Source organism: Neopelma chrysocephalum, unplaced genomic scaffold (assembly GCF_003984885.1).
Source record: "Neopelma chrysocephalum unplaced genomic scaffold, ASM398488v2 Primary Assembly neopelma1_67, whole genome shotgun sequence".
Taxonomy (NCBI): domain Eukaryota; kingdom Metazoa; phylum Chordata; class Aves; order Passeriformes; family Pipridae; genus Neopelma; species Neopelma chrysocephalum.
In genome coordinates, this window is record NW_020897726.1 from 10,539,269 (window position 1) to 10,558,391 (window position 19,123).

Below are 19,123 nucleotides of genomic sequence, written 5' to 3' on the forward strand. Positions count from 1 at the left end.
AGGGAAGTGGGCAAAGGGGAAGAAAGTGAGATGGTAAGTTATCTAGCAAATAGCAACAATCAGGTTGGCATTACCTTTCGATGAGGTGAATACTCATCTACAGTGCTGAAACAAAAAGGAAAATCCAAATTATTCTTTCCAGCCAAAGCTTAGAAAAAGGAAGTTTTAGCTATTACAAAGTTTACAACATCAGAAGGTTTTTAACACTAAATGATCACTGCAGAAGGGCTACAGAGCTCCTTCAGGAAAAACTAAAGGCATCTGGCTCAGCCAGAAAGCTTTTCTTTGACTTGCACAATTGATATAGTGAAAAGCAATGCTGTCAGCCCACGAGCTGTTGGAGTAGACAAACACAGCTCAGACCCCAAGGTAAGCAGTCAGGGTCACCCTCAAGGACACAGCTTCTTCCACTTCCCCAGTGGCCAAACCATGGAAACAAACTCCTTTGTTGTAAAAAAATGCCAAGGAAATACCTTTTATAAACACCATAATTATTAGTAAAATAATAACCCTGAGATGACTATTACAAGATATTTGCTTCTCAGTACTGCCGACTACAGAGAGAGAATGAGAATGAAGGTACCATCTGAAGTCACAGACTGCAGCTTCTGAGGGAATTTTTGCCAGCTTCTCCACAAAGTATTGCTCTTCTTGAAAGTAATCCCCAAAAAAATGGATGGAAGTGAAGCCCAACAAATATCAGAGAAAACTGAATAATTTAGCTTTAGTCTAAAAAAGAGATTATTTGTAAAAATTAATGTGTTACTTGTATCACTCATCATTTTACTGAATTACAGCAAGATGGTGACAAAAATAAATTACACTCTAAATAAAAGGAGACTTGATCACAAATATAATCAATACTTACTGACGGCGATGCATCCCAAGTATCTTCTGAAATTCTTTCAGGTCCTTCTCAAGAATGGGATATTCATACACATCATCTAGCACATTTCTGTATATTGTCTACAAAATAAAACAGTATCTGCAAACATCTGACAATTCAAACATAAATCTAAGGCATCACATCAGCAGTCTAAATCAATTCAGGCACTAGCCTACTGAAACAACTTTCATCATTATATTTATGCAAAACCCACAAGAAGAGAACGTTCCTGTTTAAATTTCCAGACTGGTCAATATTCAGCTTGTCTTTGGAGAAACACTCTTAGTACTGTCACCAAGTGAGAGTCCAAAATGTTTATCCTCTTTTCTCTACAAATGGGAAAATTTAAAATACCACTGTTACACAAAATCAGGGTTAGGTCAGAAGAACATATTCTGAAGCAAGACAACACACCACACCATCTTCACTCATCCAAGGTTTCTTGGATTAAGACTTTTAAAATGGTAAATGTTCTACGTCACCTTTCCTCACATTTGCATACATTTTAAACTGAGTTATGTCTTCCACAAACTCCAAGAACTCTCCTTAGTTATAAACTAATAGATAAATAAACCGTTTTTCTAATTTTGGGGGAAGGCATTGTCATGATTGAAATTGTAGGAAATATTTTCTCTACACTTCTTGAGAATTTGCACACAGATCCGTCTCTTTCCCTTCTAAGAAAATGAGAAATATGTATGAGCTGAGTCATCAGGTTTGCTATCACCTAATTAACACTCCTATATTGACAGATTTCTGCATGAATGATTTTAGCCTACAACCCTAGACGCTGTTTTTGCACGTATAACTACAACCATTGTTAACATTACTGCTGTTTAATATTGCACAGAAGCTTCAAGAAGAGAAATTGTGTGACAGTGCACAGTCACACCTCCATGGCGCTTAGGAATATCTCCATCTGCATAGAAAGAGTCTCATCAGGAAAAGTGGAAGATCCTGCAAAGTCTCCTAACATACTCTCATCTTTAACCAGCAGGGAAAAAAAAAATATTTTTTTAAAAATCAACAACCAGATGGATGTTGGTCAGCAACAATGGGCTATTTGCAAATTTACAAGGGAATTACAAGAGCTTTTGGAATTCATACAGAAATATCAGAATATCTTTGCTAACAAGTAAGGACAAAATTTTATTTATTAAAAGACATAAATTTGTGCTGCTCTCCATGTGCACTCAGCAAAACACTGTGGAGTACAATTTCACTCCTCAATCAAAGCGGCATTTCTTACAGAGACCTGAGAACTCTTAGTCCGTGATCCTCTGGATACCGACTGTAGATCCTGTTCTGATAGACATGATCAGTGTGTCCAAGGAACCTCCAAATCTTTGTAGTTTTATTTATCTTCTTAACTTTTCCCATTTTCTAGAGATCATGGGATTTCTATAAGTTTCATATGTTAATGTTTTTGACAGTGAATGTATTGATAATACAGGTTTTCTGTTCAAACTGAACATCTTTAAGGCATTTAAGGAAGCCACATGTAAATCATTTTATATTACAGATTTCATGGAAAAATGTAAGTATGAAAAAAGATGTTTTATAGATTTTTCTGCTGCGGTTTTTTAGACACAGTAAGTAATTAAACAGGGCTGAAGTGCATCAGAAAGTGTTTCAATACCTTTAAAAACTGTTTTAAATGCTCATCTTCATGTAACCAGTCTTTGTAGAGAGAAGTCCACTGAGATACCAAATGCAAGACTTTCCGCTTCCTACAGGACACATCAGAGTCATCTTCTTTCCCTTGGTGGTTCTTAGCACAATAGGTGCAGTAGGTTAAGGAATGAATAATAAGGTCTCACATAAACTTAAAAATTAACTGATGGCAAAGATTTTGCAATCATCGCATTTGCTAGTGAAAGATTTTTTTCAGCACGTTGCTCAGTTTCAAACGTTTTATCCTGTCTGGAGCTTTAGGAGTTTCATCAACTTTTTGGAATGAAATTCTCAGTAATAGATGTGCCAATTAATCCTCTGTGCCAACAGGACTTTTCTTCATTACAAATTAGAGAGGTGATTCTATAAAAATAAAATCAATTCAAAAGGAATTATACAATGTTGAGTCATGTATTTTCTGCAAAACTGAGAATGAACCTTTGTCCTGCACACCAATGGCTACGTGAGTGTCTGTGGGAAGGAGGGTAATGCATCGTTAACAATAAAAAAAACCCAGGCAAAGGAAGTCAGTTTCTTTTTGCCTGCACAAATTACAGTATCTGCAGAAATAACACAAGCAGAAATGCCAAATGACAGACAATACCCACTTGTACATTGTTCCTATCCCTTCTCTGTTCTTTCATTTAAGAGGTAAAAAGATGATGTTTTCAACTCAAAAGGTAAAGAAGGGGAAAAAAAAAAAGCAAAGAAAGTTTATTTTATAGCCACAAGTTTATTTAAGCAATGCTCCATAGCTTGTGGAAATCATTGGAAATACATGAAAATAAAATTCTTCTATCTCAGAATGAGTTAAGACTTACATCCTGTACAGCATGATAAAAGGAGCAGAGATTGGAAAATACTTTTTCTCTTTGTAGGTATTCTAAGAATTAATATAACGTGGAGAGGTTTTAACCCCACTTTAATGTTACCTTGTCACAGTTATAAAAGTTTATTTATCTTTAAACAAAAACAAAAATTGCATCGTTGCTATGAGTTAGGCATCTGCTTCAATACAGGTTTATTCAGAGGCAGCTTTATCTTTGTATATTTTACTTCAGAGCAGGAATTTTCTGTTTATTGATTCCTCAGCTATGCAAATTCTAAATGTTTTAATAAGTGTACGTGTGTGTGTGTGTGTATACCTAGTTACAGGCACGTGCAAATTAGGAGAACTCATATCCAAATTTGAATTTAATGTTTCCAGTTTGAATCTCTTCATCCTCAACCCATTTGAGTTAAGAATACAATATAACCTAAACTTTAGGAAGCTATAGATTTGAGTCAAATTCCACGTATCATAAACCTTAAGAAAACTGGACTTGAGAAAAAGAGACTTTGAAAGATCAGCTAAACTAGTCCATCCAAATCCACCCTAACTAGTCCACCTTAAGAGAGGCTCAAATATACCACTGGAATATATTTTTTGGTTTCTTCTTCTTAATACTCTCCAATATAAAAGATTCTACTGTCTTACACATTTTCCACTCCACCATTTATTTTCTAAAGGTAAAAAAAAAAAAAATCCAAAATACTCCCTAGTAGCTAACATGAAAACATCTTACAGCAATTTATTCTCACTGCCTTTTGCCCCATCTGGCACTGATATGGGAACAGATTCTTCTATTTCTCTTTAGGTACCTGAAAGACTGCCCCAATTACATATAGATTCCCTTTTTTCAGTAAAACAATCCTGATTCTTTCACGTCTTCTTTGTAGATCTTTTTTCTAGAATACTGGTAATTCCCATTCCTCTCTTCTGAAGTTTCTCCAGTTTGTTCATGCATTTCTTGGGCTGTGATGTCAAAATCTCAAGTGCAGTCCACTTTCTAAGCATGCCATAGTAAATATTTGACACTTTTTCTCTTTTCTTACTAATTTTTTATGCAACCTCAAAATAATCATGCAGGATTGTATTTCAATAATATGCAAAGAACAAAACCAGGCATGCAATTTTGATATAAGGTTCAACAATAGATAAAACTAGGAGAAAGTGTGTGACCCCAGTGACTACAACATTCAGTAAAAGGATATTGCCTCAGAAGCGCCTGGCACAAGTCATCGGTCGTCATGAAGACTGTGTATGTGAGCAGGAAGTCATCCAGCAGAGTTTCTGCAGAGGAAGACAAAAAAAGCCCAAGGTACAATACATTAGTGAGAGCTGGAAGAGAGTATCTATTCCTGCTACTGTGCATGGCAGGAATTGGGAACCCTAAGAAAAAAAAAAGGTCCAAAGAATACAGAATATATGAAACCAAGTTTCAAAAAGTTAACAATATGTTGCCACTGCAGAGATCAGTCTCTTCATTTAACAAGCACACTCTCAGCTCTGAAAGCCCCAACAGGCACAGGTATGCACAAATAAGTCACAGTTCAGGGATCAGTAAGAAAGAGTCCTTATCGCAAACACCACCATCCCAGTTAGCTGAGCTGCACACAAAGCAACCTTTCCATACACTAACTTGTTCTGGAAATTCAGAAGAATAGCTTTTAGTCGTAGGAGAGAGAAAACTGTGATTGCCATGTACTGTGATTAACATCTATCCACAGTAGTTGAGAACCATGAAATAAATATATTCAAATCTTTAGCTGGTTAGTTTTCTGGGCATCACTGTAAATGCTGAGAAGTTTTCTCTAAGGTTCATTTAATCATATTACGGAAGGGTTTTTTCTTCACCTGGTTTCTATCGTTGTTATAAAGATACTTGCTAAAAGGCCATCCCTTCACACTGCAGCTGTAAGCACCTCAGATTGTCAGGATGAATGGCCAGTTTTGATGTCAGTGTATGTTTCTCATTCCCATGTCACACTATTTTTAGGATTTTTCCAAGCATTTACTGCACACGGCAAGAGGCTGAAAGCACTGGGTTTGGTCTAGGACGCCAGGGTGCAGGGGTAATCTCATGGTGATCTTCAACAACCCAATGGCAGAGTGGAGATAAAACCAAGGCAGATTTTTCCTGGAGATGTGCTACAAAATGACAAGGGGCGACCATCAGAGATGGCAACAAAGAAAAATTTGTCTAGATCAAGGGATTTCCTCTTTTCTTTCTGTGAAGAGGGTCAACCATTGCAACAGGTTACCTGCACAATCTCCAACAACAGTATATTCAGGGCTTGCCTGTGCAAATCTCCAAGCATCTTGGTCTTACTGGACCTGTTTCCAGCACAAGTTGGACCCAATTCTTTCACAGATCCCTTCCAACCAAAATTATTATACAATTCTGAAACAAATTTGCTTCCAATTTTAGTAAACTACTCATATATGATGCATGGTCTAGGAGTGAATCTATATCTGGTTCACACAACAAAATCCTTTCTTTTCTGCAAACAGACAATTATATTGGTCTTTTTAACCACAAATTTAAAATGTTTCTGTTTGGTTTTTTGGTTTAATTTTTTCTTCCCCAAATGGTAAGATTTCCAAGTTTTGAGGGGTTCCTGTTCAGTGTATTTCTTTTAATTTCAGCAAACACACTGTGTTCCTTTACACAAGAGAACAGGTTTGCTTTTCCCTACAAGAATAGGAACATGGACAGAGGCTAAACAATAACAGAAGTGATTCTGGTCATGTTGCAGAGCAAAAACACTTTACCAGTATAACTAGTTGGTACTAGCTAGCACCAATTATACTCAGTTGTGATTTAACTGGTGGATTTACAACTACAAAGACTAAGGTCCAAACCGCACCTCACATGAGACAGACGAGGCTGAGCCCTGATTTCTGTATCCTGATTTACTTACTATTTGTTTGCAATCTGTTCCAGTCCAAGCTAGTGCTTGTGTAGGAGTGTGCAATCGAGGGCATCCCAGCAGCTTTTCATGCTAAGGCTGCAATTTCACAATACTTTACACCAATTTCCATTACAGCTGCCTTGGATTTCCTTGTCGGCAAATTATTGATCCTATAGCTGCGGTGCAGGATGACAATAAGAATTCATCCATAAATCATTTAAAGACAGATATCATGCGGATATCACATGGATGGACAGCTAATGACATACCACCCTGTGAGCATGGGATGCAAAATACCTCCATTGTCTTTTTAAAAAATTAAAATAAATCTATCTAGATCAATGCATTTAACACAGTTGGTCTAGAAAGAGTCCTGATCTAATGACGCATAGCAAAACCCCCTTGCACTCAGAAACAAAACAATTAAATTCTTTATATTTCACCAACATTGTTAAAAATGATGGAAAGTATTATCTCTGCATAAAAAGGGTATTTTGTCTCAGTAAATGAAAAGACATGGCAAACAGCTTGTTCTCTATATAAAAGGTCATCTATTCATTCTGTTGCACGTCTTTTGGATGATATAATGCAACTATTAAAGTTGGAGGTTTCACAAACATTTATTTGGAAACAGCTGAGCTTGGAGTCAACAACTACATTTTAGTTCTTTCTTGAACCGTGTGACTGAGCAGTGCTTCTCATAAAGTCAGAGACATTTACAACAGATTATTTCCCTAACTTGCTACTCTACGTAGGTGATATCTGAGTTTCAGCAATACAAAGTCACGTGTTCAGAAAGGAAATTAAGTCCTAGTTGAAGCAAAAATGCAATGCTTATCAATGAACTTCTGCAACTGTTCAAAATAGCATGACTCAATCATACTAACAGATGTTAAAAAAACAATGTATAGGTTTATTTTTATTACCCAATTATGCGTTTTCCAGATGTCTATCTTCAATTCTTCCAGCATCCTGAAGTGTCAGGATGGAAAGAAAGGATGGTTTTGCTATGATTTGAAGTTTTTTGCTTTTTTGCTACAACTTCTTGCAAGAACTATGCTACAGACATTACTAATGCAATTCTCTCAAAAAAATAGCGAAGCCTAACATTTTATGTTTGTTCAGATAACTTACAATTGTTTTTAAGCCCTCTGTTCATCTCCCTCTCTCATGCTCAATCATACATCCCTCCAGTCATGGTTTCTAACAAAAAAAGGTTTATCGCTCAGCTAACTTGAAGTTGCACACGTATACATAGTGGTTTCCCTTATCCTCTAAATGCAGAGGAAACACTAAGAAGAAAAGTTCATCAATTATATTTCCCATAGCTTGTATATAGGATAAATTTCTTCAAATTGCTTCTGAACTTGTTTAGAAATTTAAACCCTAAAGGAATGTTCTGAACAAAAAAAGTCTGGATTATACATGTGGTCCATTAATAGCATCACTCATCCGTTAAATTACTTTAACAAGTAAGCAATGAAAGTGCTTTTGCTAGATTAAATATCTATTACCAGACGTCACCCAAAGACTTTACAATAATATTCGTATTTTTAAATGCTTGCACTAGCTTGTAGGTATTTCCCTAAAGTCCTACTGTTCACTGTAACTATCTTCTGTATTTTCTTCCTAAATGCCCTGTAATTTAAAATCATGCTAGAATGGTTTTTCATGCCATAGCAGGAACACAAAACTTGAGGGTGTACTAATCTTTCAAAAATAATTTGTTCAAAACAAACGACTGCACACTTGTCAGATACTTTTGGACATTAATACGTGTCCACAAATTATAATTTCTGCTCTTAATGTATGGAGAGAAAGGGTAACCATGAGAGGATTTATTCACAGCATATTATTCATTCTGTTACTAATGGCCACCAAGAGCAGTAAATTTGAATGAGGAAGGGCTCTAAATGTACAAGTTGAGCTGACAATTACACACAAAAGTCTTCCTGTGCTTTTTCCTGTTAAGTCACAGTTGATTTAAGAGTTAAAAAAAGGCAATTCCAGTCAAATCATAAATAATTTACAGTCTACCATAACCCCACTCAGAATGGCAGTGAAACACATGCCCCTGCTTTTAAATTTTACACTGTGTTCCAGTTTCTGCCTAAATTTGTGACCATTTTCCCTATTATTCCCATAGAAGAAGTTTTTCTGGGATTTGTAGCAAACAGGGAGAATAAAATGAACAGTAATTGTTGGAAAAGAAAAGCTCCTATTGGAAGGAAAGTCTTTGTGCAAAAGCCTGTGATGCTATGGAATTTTTTTTTAATTTCTCTTCTTCATGATTTTTTATATAATCTTTTTCTTCTAGCCATCAATCTAACTTTTCCTTGTTCCTCACAATTTTCCTTTATTTGGCTAAGCAATTATTACGAAGTATGCAGTTAACTTGCAGCCATGGAATATTTCATTTCAAAAACAATTTCAAGCATTTTAAAGCTTCATTAAGACATGCAACAGACCAGCATGTGTCCAATGGGCTCCTGTTCTTGTAGTTCTTTGGGGGCAGCCTTAGGCAGTAATCTCACCACACCAATTGAGTGCGAGTTCCATAGGCATAAAAATAATAAAAAAGCAGGCACTGTGCTTGTTTGTTATTAAATAATCAATATACACCAGCTTCTGCTGAGACAGTTTCTCCCAGGCTGTGTGTCCCCTCCTTTCCCCAAGTGAAATAAAGCATCATGGAGGCAGCTTTACAAGGAGCAGTTAGTACTGCTCATCCCACTTTTCTGTGATGTACAAGTTCTTCTGCAAGACACATTCAGGGTGGCTGAGGGATGAAAAGCGCAGTATATAGAGATGGGATGTTCTCACAACTGTGAAATATCCAGGGAACATTTGCTTTCAGCTGGCAACTAAAGGACTCAGCAATACATCTACGTGAGAAGAACTGTGTTGCATGTATAGGGTGTTTTTGGGGGGAAGGAGGATCTAGGGTCCCAGAGACAGTAAATGGTAATATATTTGGATGAACAACACATCATATGTTCTCACCTACTTAAAAAAAAAAATCAAGAGGATTCCCGACTGCTTTTCATGTGTCCACTTACCCCTCTAACCAGATCATACCCTTTCTCTCCAAGAAAACAACTCTACAAATACTAACTCAAGGTGATGGTGCAATTGCAAATGCCAGGAGGAAAGAATGGGTTTCCTACATGGGTTTACACACCAAATATTATTCTCCAATAGTTTCTTTTCTCCTTTCTTCACCCTCTTCTCTAGGCAAGGTATCAATTACTAAGGCTTAGGACAAAAATTAATACAGATCTGGAAAGAGAAATTGGCCATGGCACACATTTAACAAATCAAGACAGGTGGTATACTTCATGGTTGGATATTGCCATGTCCAACACCTGTAATCTCTTCTCAAAACTGAGCATTTTCTTAAACTACCACAGTGGTAAAAGGCATCAGTGGAACAGCCTCACATGAATAACTTGTAATGTAAACGTGAAAAGAGACTTAATTTAAAGGAAATGCCTTTGTCAAGTGGACTAAAAGTTAAATTCTTTTGATTAAATACATTTGAGGACAGCTTTAAAAAGAAAATGTTTAAAAAGCTATCACATAGAATGAGTAAAGAAGGAAAAGTAGGGAAATATTCCAGTGTTACAGATAGATACACCTATTTAACTACTCACCCAGCAATTTGTATGTCCAGATATTATTTACTAGCATGCATATGCATCAACCAGCATCTTTAGACCATCACAGCTAAATCAATACTGCATATACATTTACATTACAAACACATCCAACAGCTCAGACTATATTCAGAATACACCTATTGCTCTATTGCTAATATTAGACTCACTGTCCAGCTATGCCAGATATAATTATTCCTAATGCCTGAGTCATTAATCCCTTTATAAGAAGAGATAACTTGAAGACAAATTCCAGTTTGTCCTGGTTTTCTGATCACACTATTACATCCTGAATAGTTTTTGGTTTGCTGCTTCTCAATGGCTAACAACAAAAATCCAACAAACAAACAAAAAACCAAACAGAAAACCAAACCTGCTGAAAAATAAGACAAACAAGTCTTCCCACTCTCAGTGACAACCTGTGACTGCTAAAATGACAAGAACCCTTTCTTTTTCATTTACAGAGCAACATTTCAGACACTGTTCTTTCCACTCTACAGCATTTCTGTTTCCATGTTCTGTCTGGTACATGCTCATTTAATTGTTACGAAAAAACCCCAAGCTATGCAAAACAAGGCAACAGAAAGGATTTAAAATATCCAACATATTGAGCTTTTTTCTTACAATTGTGTGGTTTATAAAAGGTAACTTCCTCTATACAGAGGAGTATAAGCATATAGACTCCATGCATATAGACTCTATATTCCTTTATCTGCAGACTGTCTCTCATGTACTGTTAGTTGGGAAGAGGGTACTGATAGCGAAATCTGCTAAACTGCAAAGAAAAACAAGTAATCTTGGGTTTGTTCCTTTTTTTTTTTTAAACTTATCACCATTCTGAACCCAAATCTCTTTGACTTTGCACAGTACAAATCCATTGTGAATGGCTGTGCAAGAATTACAGAAAGATTTAAGAGTTTTTCAGGCTTGTATTCCACACTAAATCGGATTATAAGAAAATATAGATAGAGCACTGGAATGCAAGTCTTTTTCCACTTTATGCAAAGTAGTGATTCAGCTTTCTCCAAGGATTTGCTGGTGGAGGCCAAACACGTATGGAGATTGAAGGGAAAATAAAACAACAACAAAAAAAAAAGGAGAAAAAATTGCTTGAATGAACAAGCCACTGGAATTCAGTTAACTCATAGGTTAAAACTATTCTTGGCATTATAGTGGCAACCCTTAGTCATGCTACAGAGCAGTTGTGGTTTTCACTACGTGTATGAGAGAATTAAACTGAGTAAAAGGATGAAAACTCAAGCACTGAATTAAAAATATGACACTCTAAAGTCTCTGCTTTCCAAGCCAAGGAAATCACTAAGTGCCCTTCCTGCTAAATTTACCTTTCAGAAGTATAATAAATAGGAGGAGATCATAAGATCTTCTTCATCCTGAAGCATGTTAGAACCTGAGTATAATGTACTGATGGTCAGCATGTAGGAACTCCAGCAGCATGAAATATGAATAGGGGCTACACACGCATTTTTCAAACATCGATGCAAACTCTGAGTTTTGTTTTGTGTGACAATGTCTCTTTGGTGTTTGGGGAGGATATTTTTGACAAAGATGAAGAGGGAAATAATTGTATTTTAAACAACATAAAATAAATTCTAAAACCCTTCAGCTATGCCATTTCCCATTTGTGACTATGGCAAAGATGATGAGATGACCATACGGTCAGGTCCTGATATCCCTTTATGTTAATACACTTACCAGTATTACCCAGAGTTACAAATTTAATAATCACCAACGACCCCAAAATTTGCTCTCTGCATCATCCCTACCTTGCAGGACCAGCCACTTCTCTCTATTTTGTGAGGCTCATCCTTCAGAGTATATTTGGGGAAAGAAACCCAAACAGCTAAACCAACTGAATCCTTTGGAATTTTTATCTTCCCATCTACGACTGAAAAGCTGGGATCAATAATACTAATGCACCTCTGACCTCATCGCACATATTGGAAATCATTTTTTTTTTACAGAAAATATTCACTGATGGGGTTAGCAACACCATACTGATCAGAAATAGTTAAAACTTGCATGTCTCACAATCATCAAGAAAAGCAGCCCTATGAGATGGGGTTACAGCTGGGCAAACAGACAGATGAGCTCCCTGTGCCTGAGTAAAATGGATGTTGATTGCTTACTATTCTATAGGGAATAAACACCTTTGCTATTTTAAATATTCTGTCACTGAGTTCAAATTAAACAAAATGAGGGCTACAGCAAAGCATTTTCAAGTTTTTCAGCCTCTTAGTGCTGAAGGTTTGTAGGCTCAATAAATTCTTGTCACACTTCTTACTCCTGTCTTCAAAATGAGAAAAATTATAACCACACCTCAAGGCAGACAATGCTACATGCAGATTCTTTGTGTGGTTTGGTTCACATAATACTATGCAATGCTCTGAAACCCTTCAGCAATGCAAACACAGGTCCTGTGAGTTCTAATTGTAATCAGAAAATTGCTTATTCTGCAGAAACGGAAAAACGATTTGATGGTAACTCTTTTCAAAGATAGGAGTTTCTCAATAATCTGTAATTTCACAGCAATTTACTAAAAATGTCAGGATATCTCAGAGTACAAACAGTAAATGCAAATTGCTATCATTACTATCTGATCTAGCAAGATATTGCTCATGTCTGAGAGGGTGCTGAGCGGTCCCAGACCTCCCTTGCATTTAGCAGATAGTAATGGTGCTCAGGACCTTGCAGGATTAGCCCTTAATTCAAAATCAAATCCTCTAATAGTGCTATGCCACCATGGACACAGCATGAAGCAAAAAATGAAAATGATGTTGAGAAAGAAAGGTCAATGAAAAAAAAGAACATCGATATATAATTTGCTGCTAATGTATTAAAACAATTATAGTAGTTATGTCACCTAACCACCAAAGCACCGAAAAATCAATTCAAAAAGGACTAAAGAGCAAGCCATTTATTTCTGGCATTAGGTTAGAAAATGAAAATACATAAGGGCAAGATATTTAACTTGTACAACCACATTTTTTATTAGAGGACAGAAGTCAGAACTAGGAATGATTTCTAAGGTCGTCTCCCAGAAACTTCTGGCAGTATTTTAACATCTGCAAAATGAATCAAACACAGTCTGTCTGGTAAGGTCAAAGATCCTCCTAAAGCTGCATTCCAGTTGCTGCTATCACATGTATTGGAGCAGTTTCTTATTTTGTTTGAGGGACAGAAAGCCCTGAAGCCACAGGCAGAGAGCAAATGTCAAACTTGTCCAGCTTTAATGAGACACTAATTTTTCCACATAGAAATCTGAAGCTCCCTTTTTCCTCCAGGTAGGAGGGAGACCTAGTGATGAATGTGCAGCTATAATGGCTGGGGTTACTTGAAATTATTGAACAAATCCTCTACGCCTTACACATTTCGAAGCATTAGAAAATGTTGCCTATAGCAGTAACCGTAAGATATTGACAATTTTTGTTAAAAAAGTGCCTTTGACTGCTGTAACTAAAACACTCAAGCTTTCCATGCAGTAAAACTTGACAGTAAATGGAGGTATTTTAATGCACATGTGAAATGTGAAGTCCTCACACAAGTATTGCTGCAGAAGGCAGTCATTCCTTGTTCGCGTCAGGCACCTCCCAAACTACTTTGAGAAAAACCCATCCTCTCTTTCCACTGATTGTTTAAAATAAAACAGCCAGACCAGGATTGCCTGTAGCAGCAGGACAGAGGATAAAAGATTTAATGGTTCCCTTTCATCCTTCTGCCTGGAGTCCAGCTGCCTTAGCACAGCATGCTGTGATCTGCCTTCATGGGTTTGCACCTCCAGCCTGCACACTGCCTGGCACCCCAGGCACTAGTGTGGCTCAGTGAAAGTTGCAAGAACAAGTGCAAGGTAAGCTTCTACTTTTCTGCTTCTGTCTTGCACCTGAACATCTTTGCATCTCTGCCATCACGCTCCTCCCCAAGCACCCAAAGAGACGCAGCCTCTCTAGCCCAATGGCACAAGTTCCAGGTGCCACCAAGAGTTGTCACTCCCTCTGTGCCTCCTTTTGTTACCTGGTGGCAGCACAGCACACAGCCAGCAACAGACAGCAGCGCACAGAATGGGGCTGTATCATCTGTCCCCTCTGCCACTGCAAGCCTGGTCCTACCAAGTGGGTACTCTAAGGTGCCCATGGCTGCTCAAGTCTTTTGCCACGTGCACCAGCTCAGCAGACATTTGAGTCAAAAGGGAACTTTAAAAAATTAGACATCCAACTTTCAGAAAGTTAACACTAAGGCAGGTGCATTTTATCTTTATTCTTTTTGTCTTTGCTGTCCAACACTTATATGGCGTTTAAGAATAGCCAAGTTTCAAATTCAGCATGTCCTTCTCATTGCTGAACTGGAAAATCCACTCCTAGGAAACAGTAATCTTCAAATCTAATATTATATATAAATATAAAAAAATCAACAAATCTTCAAAAAAAGATTGTGAGTTCTTAATTTCAGGATTATCAAAGTGAAATGCTTTAAAACAGCCTACCTTTCAGAGACATTTCTAGGAACATGAACCCAAATTTTCTGTTAGCAACACAAAAATAACATATATATGTGTGTGTGTATATATATATATATATATGACTATTAGCCCCAGCATTTTTAATTTCAGTACCTAGTGACAGGCATCACAATCCACTGTATTTGGACAATATCCAGTCCATCAGATTATGACTATGCTGTAGTCAGTATAGTGACCAGAATACATTCCATGCTGGTACATGACATGGATAAAGGACAGGTCAAACTACACATGACAATGCACCATCTAGAGCTCTGCAGGTCAGGTATAATGCCTAGACTTCAGTGTGCAGTGTTATCCCCATCTCCTGCTCCTAACTGCTTTCCATACCGACCAGAGGGACTGGTCCCTTAGGGGAAAAGAAATGTACGGATCTGCATTGTATGTTTTTTAAAAGTGTTTAGCAAGAAGGTTTAATCTATTATTTTCCCCCTACAAAGCAACAAGGGGAAATTTCTTTGTGCTTCAGCCTGGGGAAACAGATATAAGGAGAATCTTGCTTGCCCCTGGGAGCCAAATTATCATAAATATGCTAAGCAGTGCAAGCTCCCCAACATGTGGCACTAGAACATGTGCAGTAAACATCACAGCATCTCTTCAGGGAAGCCTAGCACAACAAAACCTCCACTGACAAAACACTCCTGGCTTCTGTAGATTTGGCAGAACTGCCTATAAAGGGAATGATGGCATTTTCATCTGAGCAAGAACTGTTGGATTTGGTCCAAATGTCTGTAGAAGATGGGAATAGCACGCACTAGACTAATGAACAGACCGTGCACTTCATCCAGCACATGAAAGGTCAAGTGGTGGGATATTTTTGGTGTATGGGGTCACACACACTACGTTAGGGTCTTGCATATACACAACTGTGGCTCACTGTCATGTAACCTCCTAAGCAGAGAGTCACCTGCCAGTATCTTCTGACACATGGAGGCAAAAGGCCCAGCAAAGATGCTGCACGGCTGCCATGTGTTACAGGCCCTGCTGGGAAGGGGGCATGGGGAAGGAGGAAATACGTCTTGCAAACCCACAGGAGACCCAGACAGACATTAGCATACTGCAGTGTCCCTGCTGCACTGAAGGATGCCACTTCCAGCATTTTGCCCACGGTGTACAGTACTTCAGGCTGATGGGCACACACTTCTCAGATACCTCTGAAATAACTTATGCATTATCTAAACAGCTACAACACACAGCAGAGACCTCCTCGTGCTGGGAGAGGGATGGCACAAGAGACACAACATCCAAAAACCAAACAGGGCCATACATGCATCTTACATTTCCACACCTGCCTTTCTCCCCCATACCCAGGGCAGTGAAGCATGGCTTCACAGCTTAAAACCAGAACAATCAGCATCAGAGCACTCATAAGGCAGCTACATTTTGCTTCCTCTTGTGGTGAATGGGTTCCAAAAAAAAAACCCTGATGAGTTTCATGATAGTGTTGTTAAAATACATTGTTACACTAATTGTAGACTTATTTATATGATATACGTCCTTAAATTATAAACCTGAAATTGTACTTGCTATACTGAGACACCCAAATCATTCTAGTGAGAGGTTAACATGTAATTAAAGACAACTTTTTTCCTTATCATTACATCTTAATGGAAGACAGCAATAAAAAACGTCTTGCACATAGTCTGTGTATGTATTAAGAACATCTAATAACTTCCAACTATTGTGTTTGTCAGTACAACCCTGTGCTGACAGCTGAATGAAAGAAATAACAAAGCTTCTTGCTTGCCCTGTTTAAAGATCATTCAGGGGTAAGACACAAGGAACAGAAATTATCCAGAGTTCAGCTGCTTGGGAGTAAAACACCTTCTTGAGCATATTTCCCCACGGCAGCAGAACTGTGTTTGTGTGCATTTTGGCTGCTTGCAATACACAGTAGCTCAATGCTAGACTTTTAAAAATGAACACCTTTATTTTGATAATTTTCCAACTATTTTTACTCACTGGGGACCTCAGCATTAGATCCTGGATTCAGATGTACCATAATTACTCAGGGATTTTAGTTGATGGCCTTACTTATTTCAGTTAAATAAAGTGGAAATATTAAGCAATTATAGATGAAAGCCTTTTGGGGTAATTTGCTAAAGGTGTATATTCACTTTTCTCATTATTTTGGATTTTTAGTATTCTTTATTGGTTTGGTCACCAAAAAAAAAAAAATCTAAACCACAACTCTTAGATTGCAGGACTATACCAGTCCAAAATTATGCCTTTCTTCCTTTGTATCTTTCTTTTACAAGTCTTATGAAATACTGTACTTTTCATGCACACACTGGAAAGCATTTAATGCAAGAGATGCATCTGTATCTCATGGAAATTGTTCAGTTTTTAGCTCTTCATCAAGGCAGCCAGCTGTCTCCTGGATTTCCTTAGGGCACAGAGGAATCTCCTTGGCTGACAGGTAAACCCTACCTTTCTGTACAAGCGTATATGAATCTGATGCAATATTAAGGATAAAGGTAAAAATCACAAACTGCAATAACACACAAGACAATGTGTTAAACTGTGCCTCTTGGATCATCTGCTCCACGACCATGTTTCACCACTACATGTAACAGCATCTGGCTGTGACTAGTGCTCACTGTCATCTTTCATTTCTATAGCTCTTCTAGGCCATAAGTGCCAGCACAGTTTTCATAAAATGTGCTTTATTTTTTCAGTGTGCAAAGAAAAGGAGGCAGACGAGCTCAGGAGAGGTGGCAGGTACCTGCCAAGGCTGAGTACACATATCCAGTGCCTTCACTCCTTTTCTGCTCACCTTTCCACAGTCCCATGCAGACAACACCAGTGCATTTGGCCAACACCATCAAATGTGAGTCAGATGGTGATCCCTCTGCAAATTACCTTTCCCTATCAATTTTTCAAACCCTCTTCAAATTAAATAAGCTAACAGCATACTTTCTACTTTCCCTCAGCATTTCTTCTTCTTTCTTGTTCCCCAAAGGAAAGTGAGTTTTGCAACTGAATTGTCTATCCAACTGTCTGTCAATCTTGCTCTCCCTTAACTCTGTAAACTTTGAATCTGTTGACAAATTTCAACCAAATTTGAGACAGAGCAGCAAACTGTCAAAGACATTATGTTCCTGTAAGCAATGAGTAAACTTACTCTCATTGCTTACAGGAACTTAATGTATTTGACACTTCCTCCAGACACAGCTGGCAACCTTTATTTCAGGGAGACAATAGTGTGTCTTCGACAGGTGCACCTGAAGTAAAGGCTGCCATTAAGCTCAGCTATGGCTGTAGACATAAAAGAACTCAGCCAAAGGAGATGCAGTGATAGTGCCTTAAGCTGCATCTGGCAGGAATGGTTTTTTATTTTATTTTATTAAAAGATATAATCTCAAACACTGGGACTACTAGCATCACTGAGATATCCTCCTTATTTAAAATTCTGCAAATTGTGTCCATACCCTGTTTCTCTAACAAGGCTTCCTATCAGTGCTGTTCCCATCTTGCTGCTGCACCAGGTTGCTGAGTTTTCTCTTAGTGGACTATAAATTCCCAGAGCAGAGCACTGTCTCTGTGTTTGCACAACACCAGTCACACACACTGTGGCTTCTGAATTACTCTCTCTATATATAAAATGACAATTCATAACCTTTCTGCATTTTTTTCTGCAAAAGGGTATTTGGGATTTGTTTGGTTGGGTATTTTTAATTAAAATGCTTTGTTTATTCAATTAGTTGTTAAAGGCAATTATTAAAAAAGGGGATTTTTTTCCTTGCTAAGAAGCAGTATCCTTTCTATATCACCACTGGCTAGCTCATGGAAAATCATCAATTATGTGATGACAGTCTCAGACTGCAATCACTTGTCCTTGGCTGCAGCCCAGTTAACACTTCTGCTAGGTATAACACTTCCTATAGCTTTCAGGTTACAAAATAGTGAGCATATATTTATATTTCTTAAAGAGTGCCTGTCAGAGAAGGTAACAAAGGAAGACTCTGAGGATTACATACCACCCTACAGCTAGATGAATGCTTCATATATAAAAATGTATATTTAAAAGCAATTTTCCAAATCAGTTTTTAGAAACACATCACTGATTACAGAAAATTTATAAAAGCTGGAATCAATTCCATTAGGAGCTTCTGTGCTGAACACACAGTAGCCCACATCCCAGAAGGACAATGAAGTATAATACGCAAGCTCATTTAATCACTGCATCCAATTACAAGGAGGAGTAAATCATCACACACATGCCTACGTCTGAATTTTAAAAAGTAAATTGATCATGAATAGTCATGCCAAATGCTGTGAATCTCTGGATTCACAGATTAGCAGGGGAAGTGGTGCAATCACTTTCCATTTGAAATTTTTTGTTCAGTTTGGAGCTTGATCGTACAGAACTGACGTTCTCTGCATTAGGGAACACAATATCCTGCCAAACATTCACCTCAACGGAGCTTGTGTATGGTCTAATGACAGACTTGCCTAGTCCTGATTCATACTCAGGACTCCCCTAAATCACAGGGGTTCAAAGGACCCCTGGCTTTTTTCTAACACTATGAACAGCAGCACTTCGGTCAACTGCTTTGCCGTAAACTCCCTCATCCCAGATCTACATGACCATACCCTCCAGGAGGATCTGAACGCTCTCCATTTGTCAAGAAAACC

General features: G+C 37.8%; 1 protein-coding gene across 2 annotated transcripts in view; it reads right to left on the minus strand.

The window, feature by feature from the left end:
* The window catches only part of RAPGEF5 (Rap guanine nucleotide exchange factor 5), a 165,012-nt gene that overhangs the window by 32,525 nt on the left and 113,364 nt on the right, over window positions 1-19,123 (minus strand). For both annotated transcript variants that reach the window (XM_027684636.1, XM_027684637.1), the window contains 4 exons: window positions 4,595-4,673; window positions 2,526-2,670; window positions 869-966; window positions 75-105 (listed from right to left, as the gene is read on the minus strand). In XM_027684636.1, the coding sequence (XP_027540437.1) occupies window positions 75-105; window positions 869-966; window positions 2,526-2,670; window positions 4,595-4,673 (353 nt within the window). The remainder of the gene's footprint in view (window positions 1-74; window positions 106-868; window positions 967-2,525; window positions 2,671-4,594; window positions 4,674-19,123) is intronic.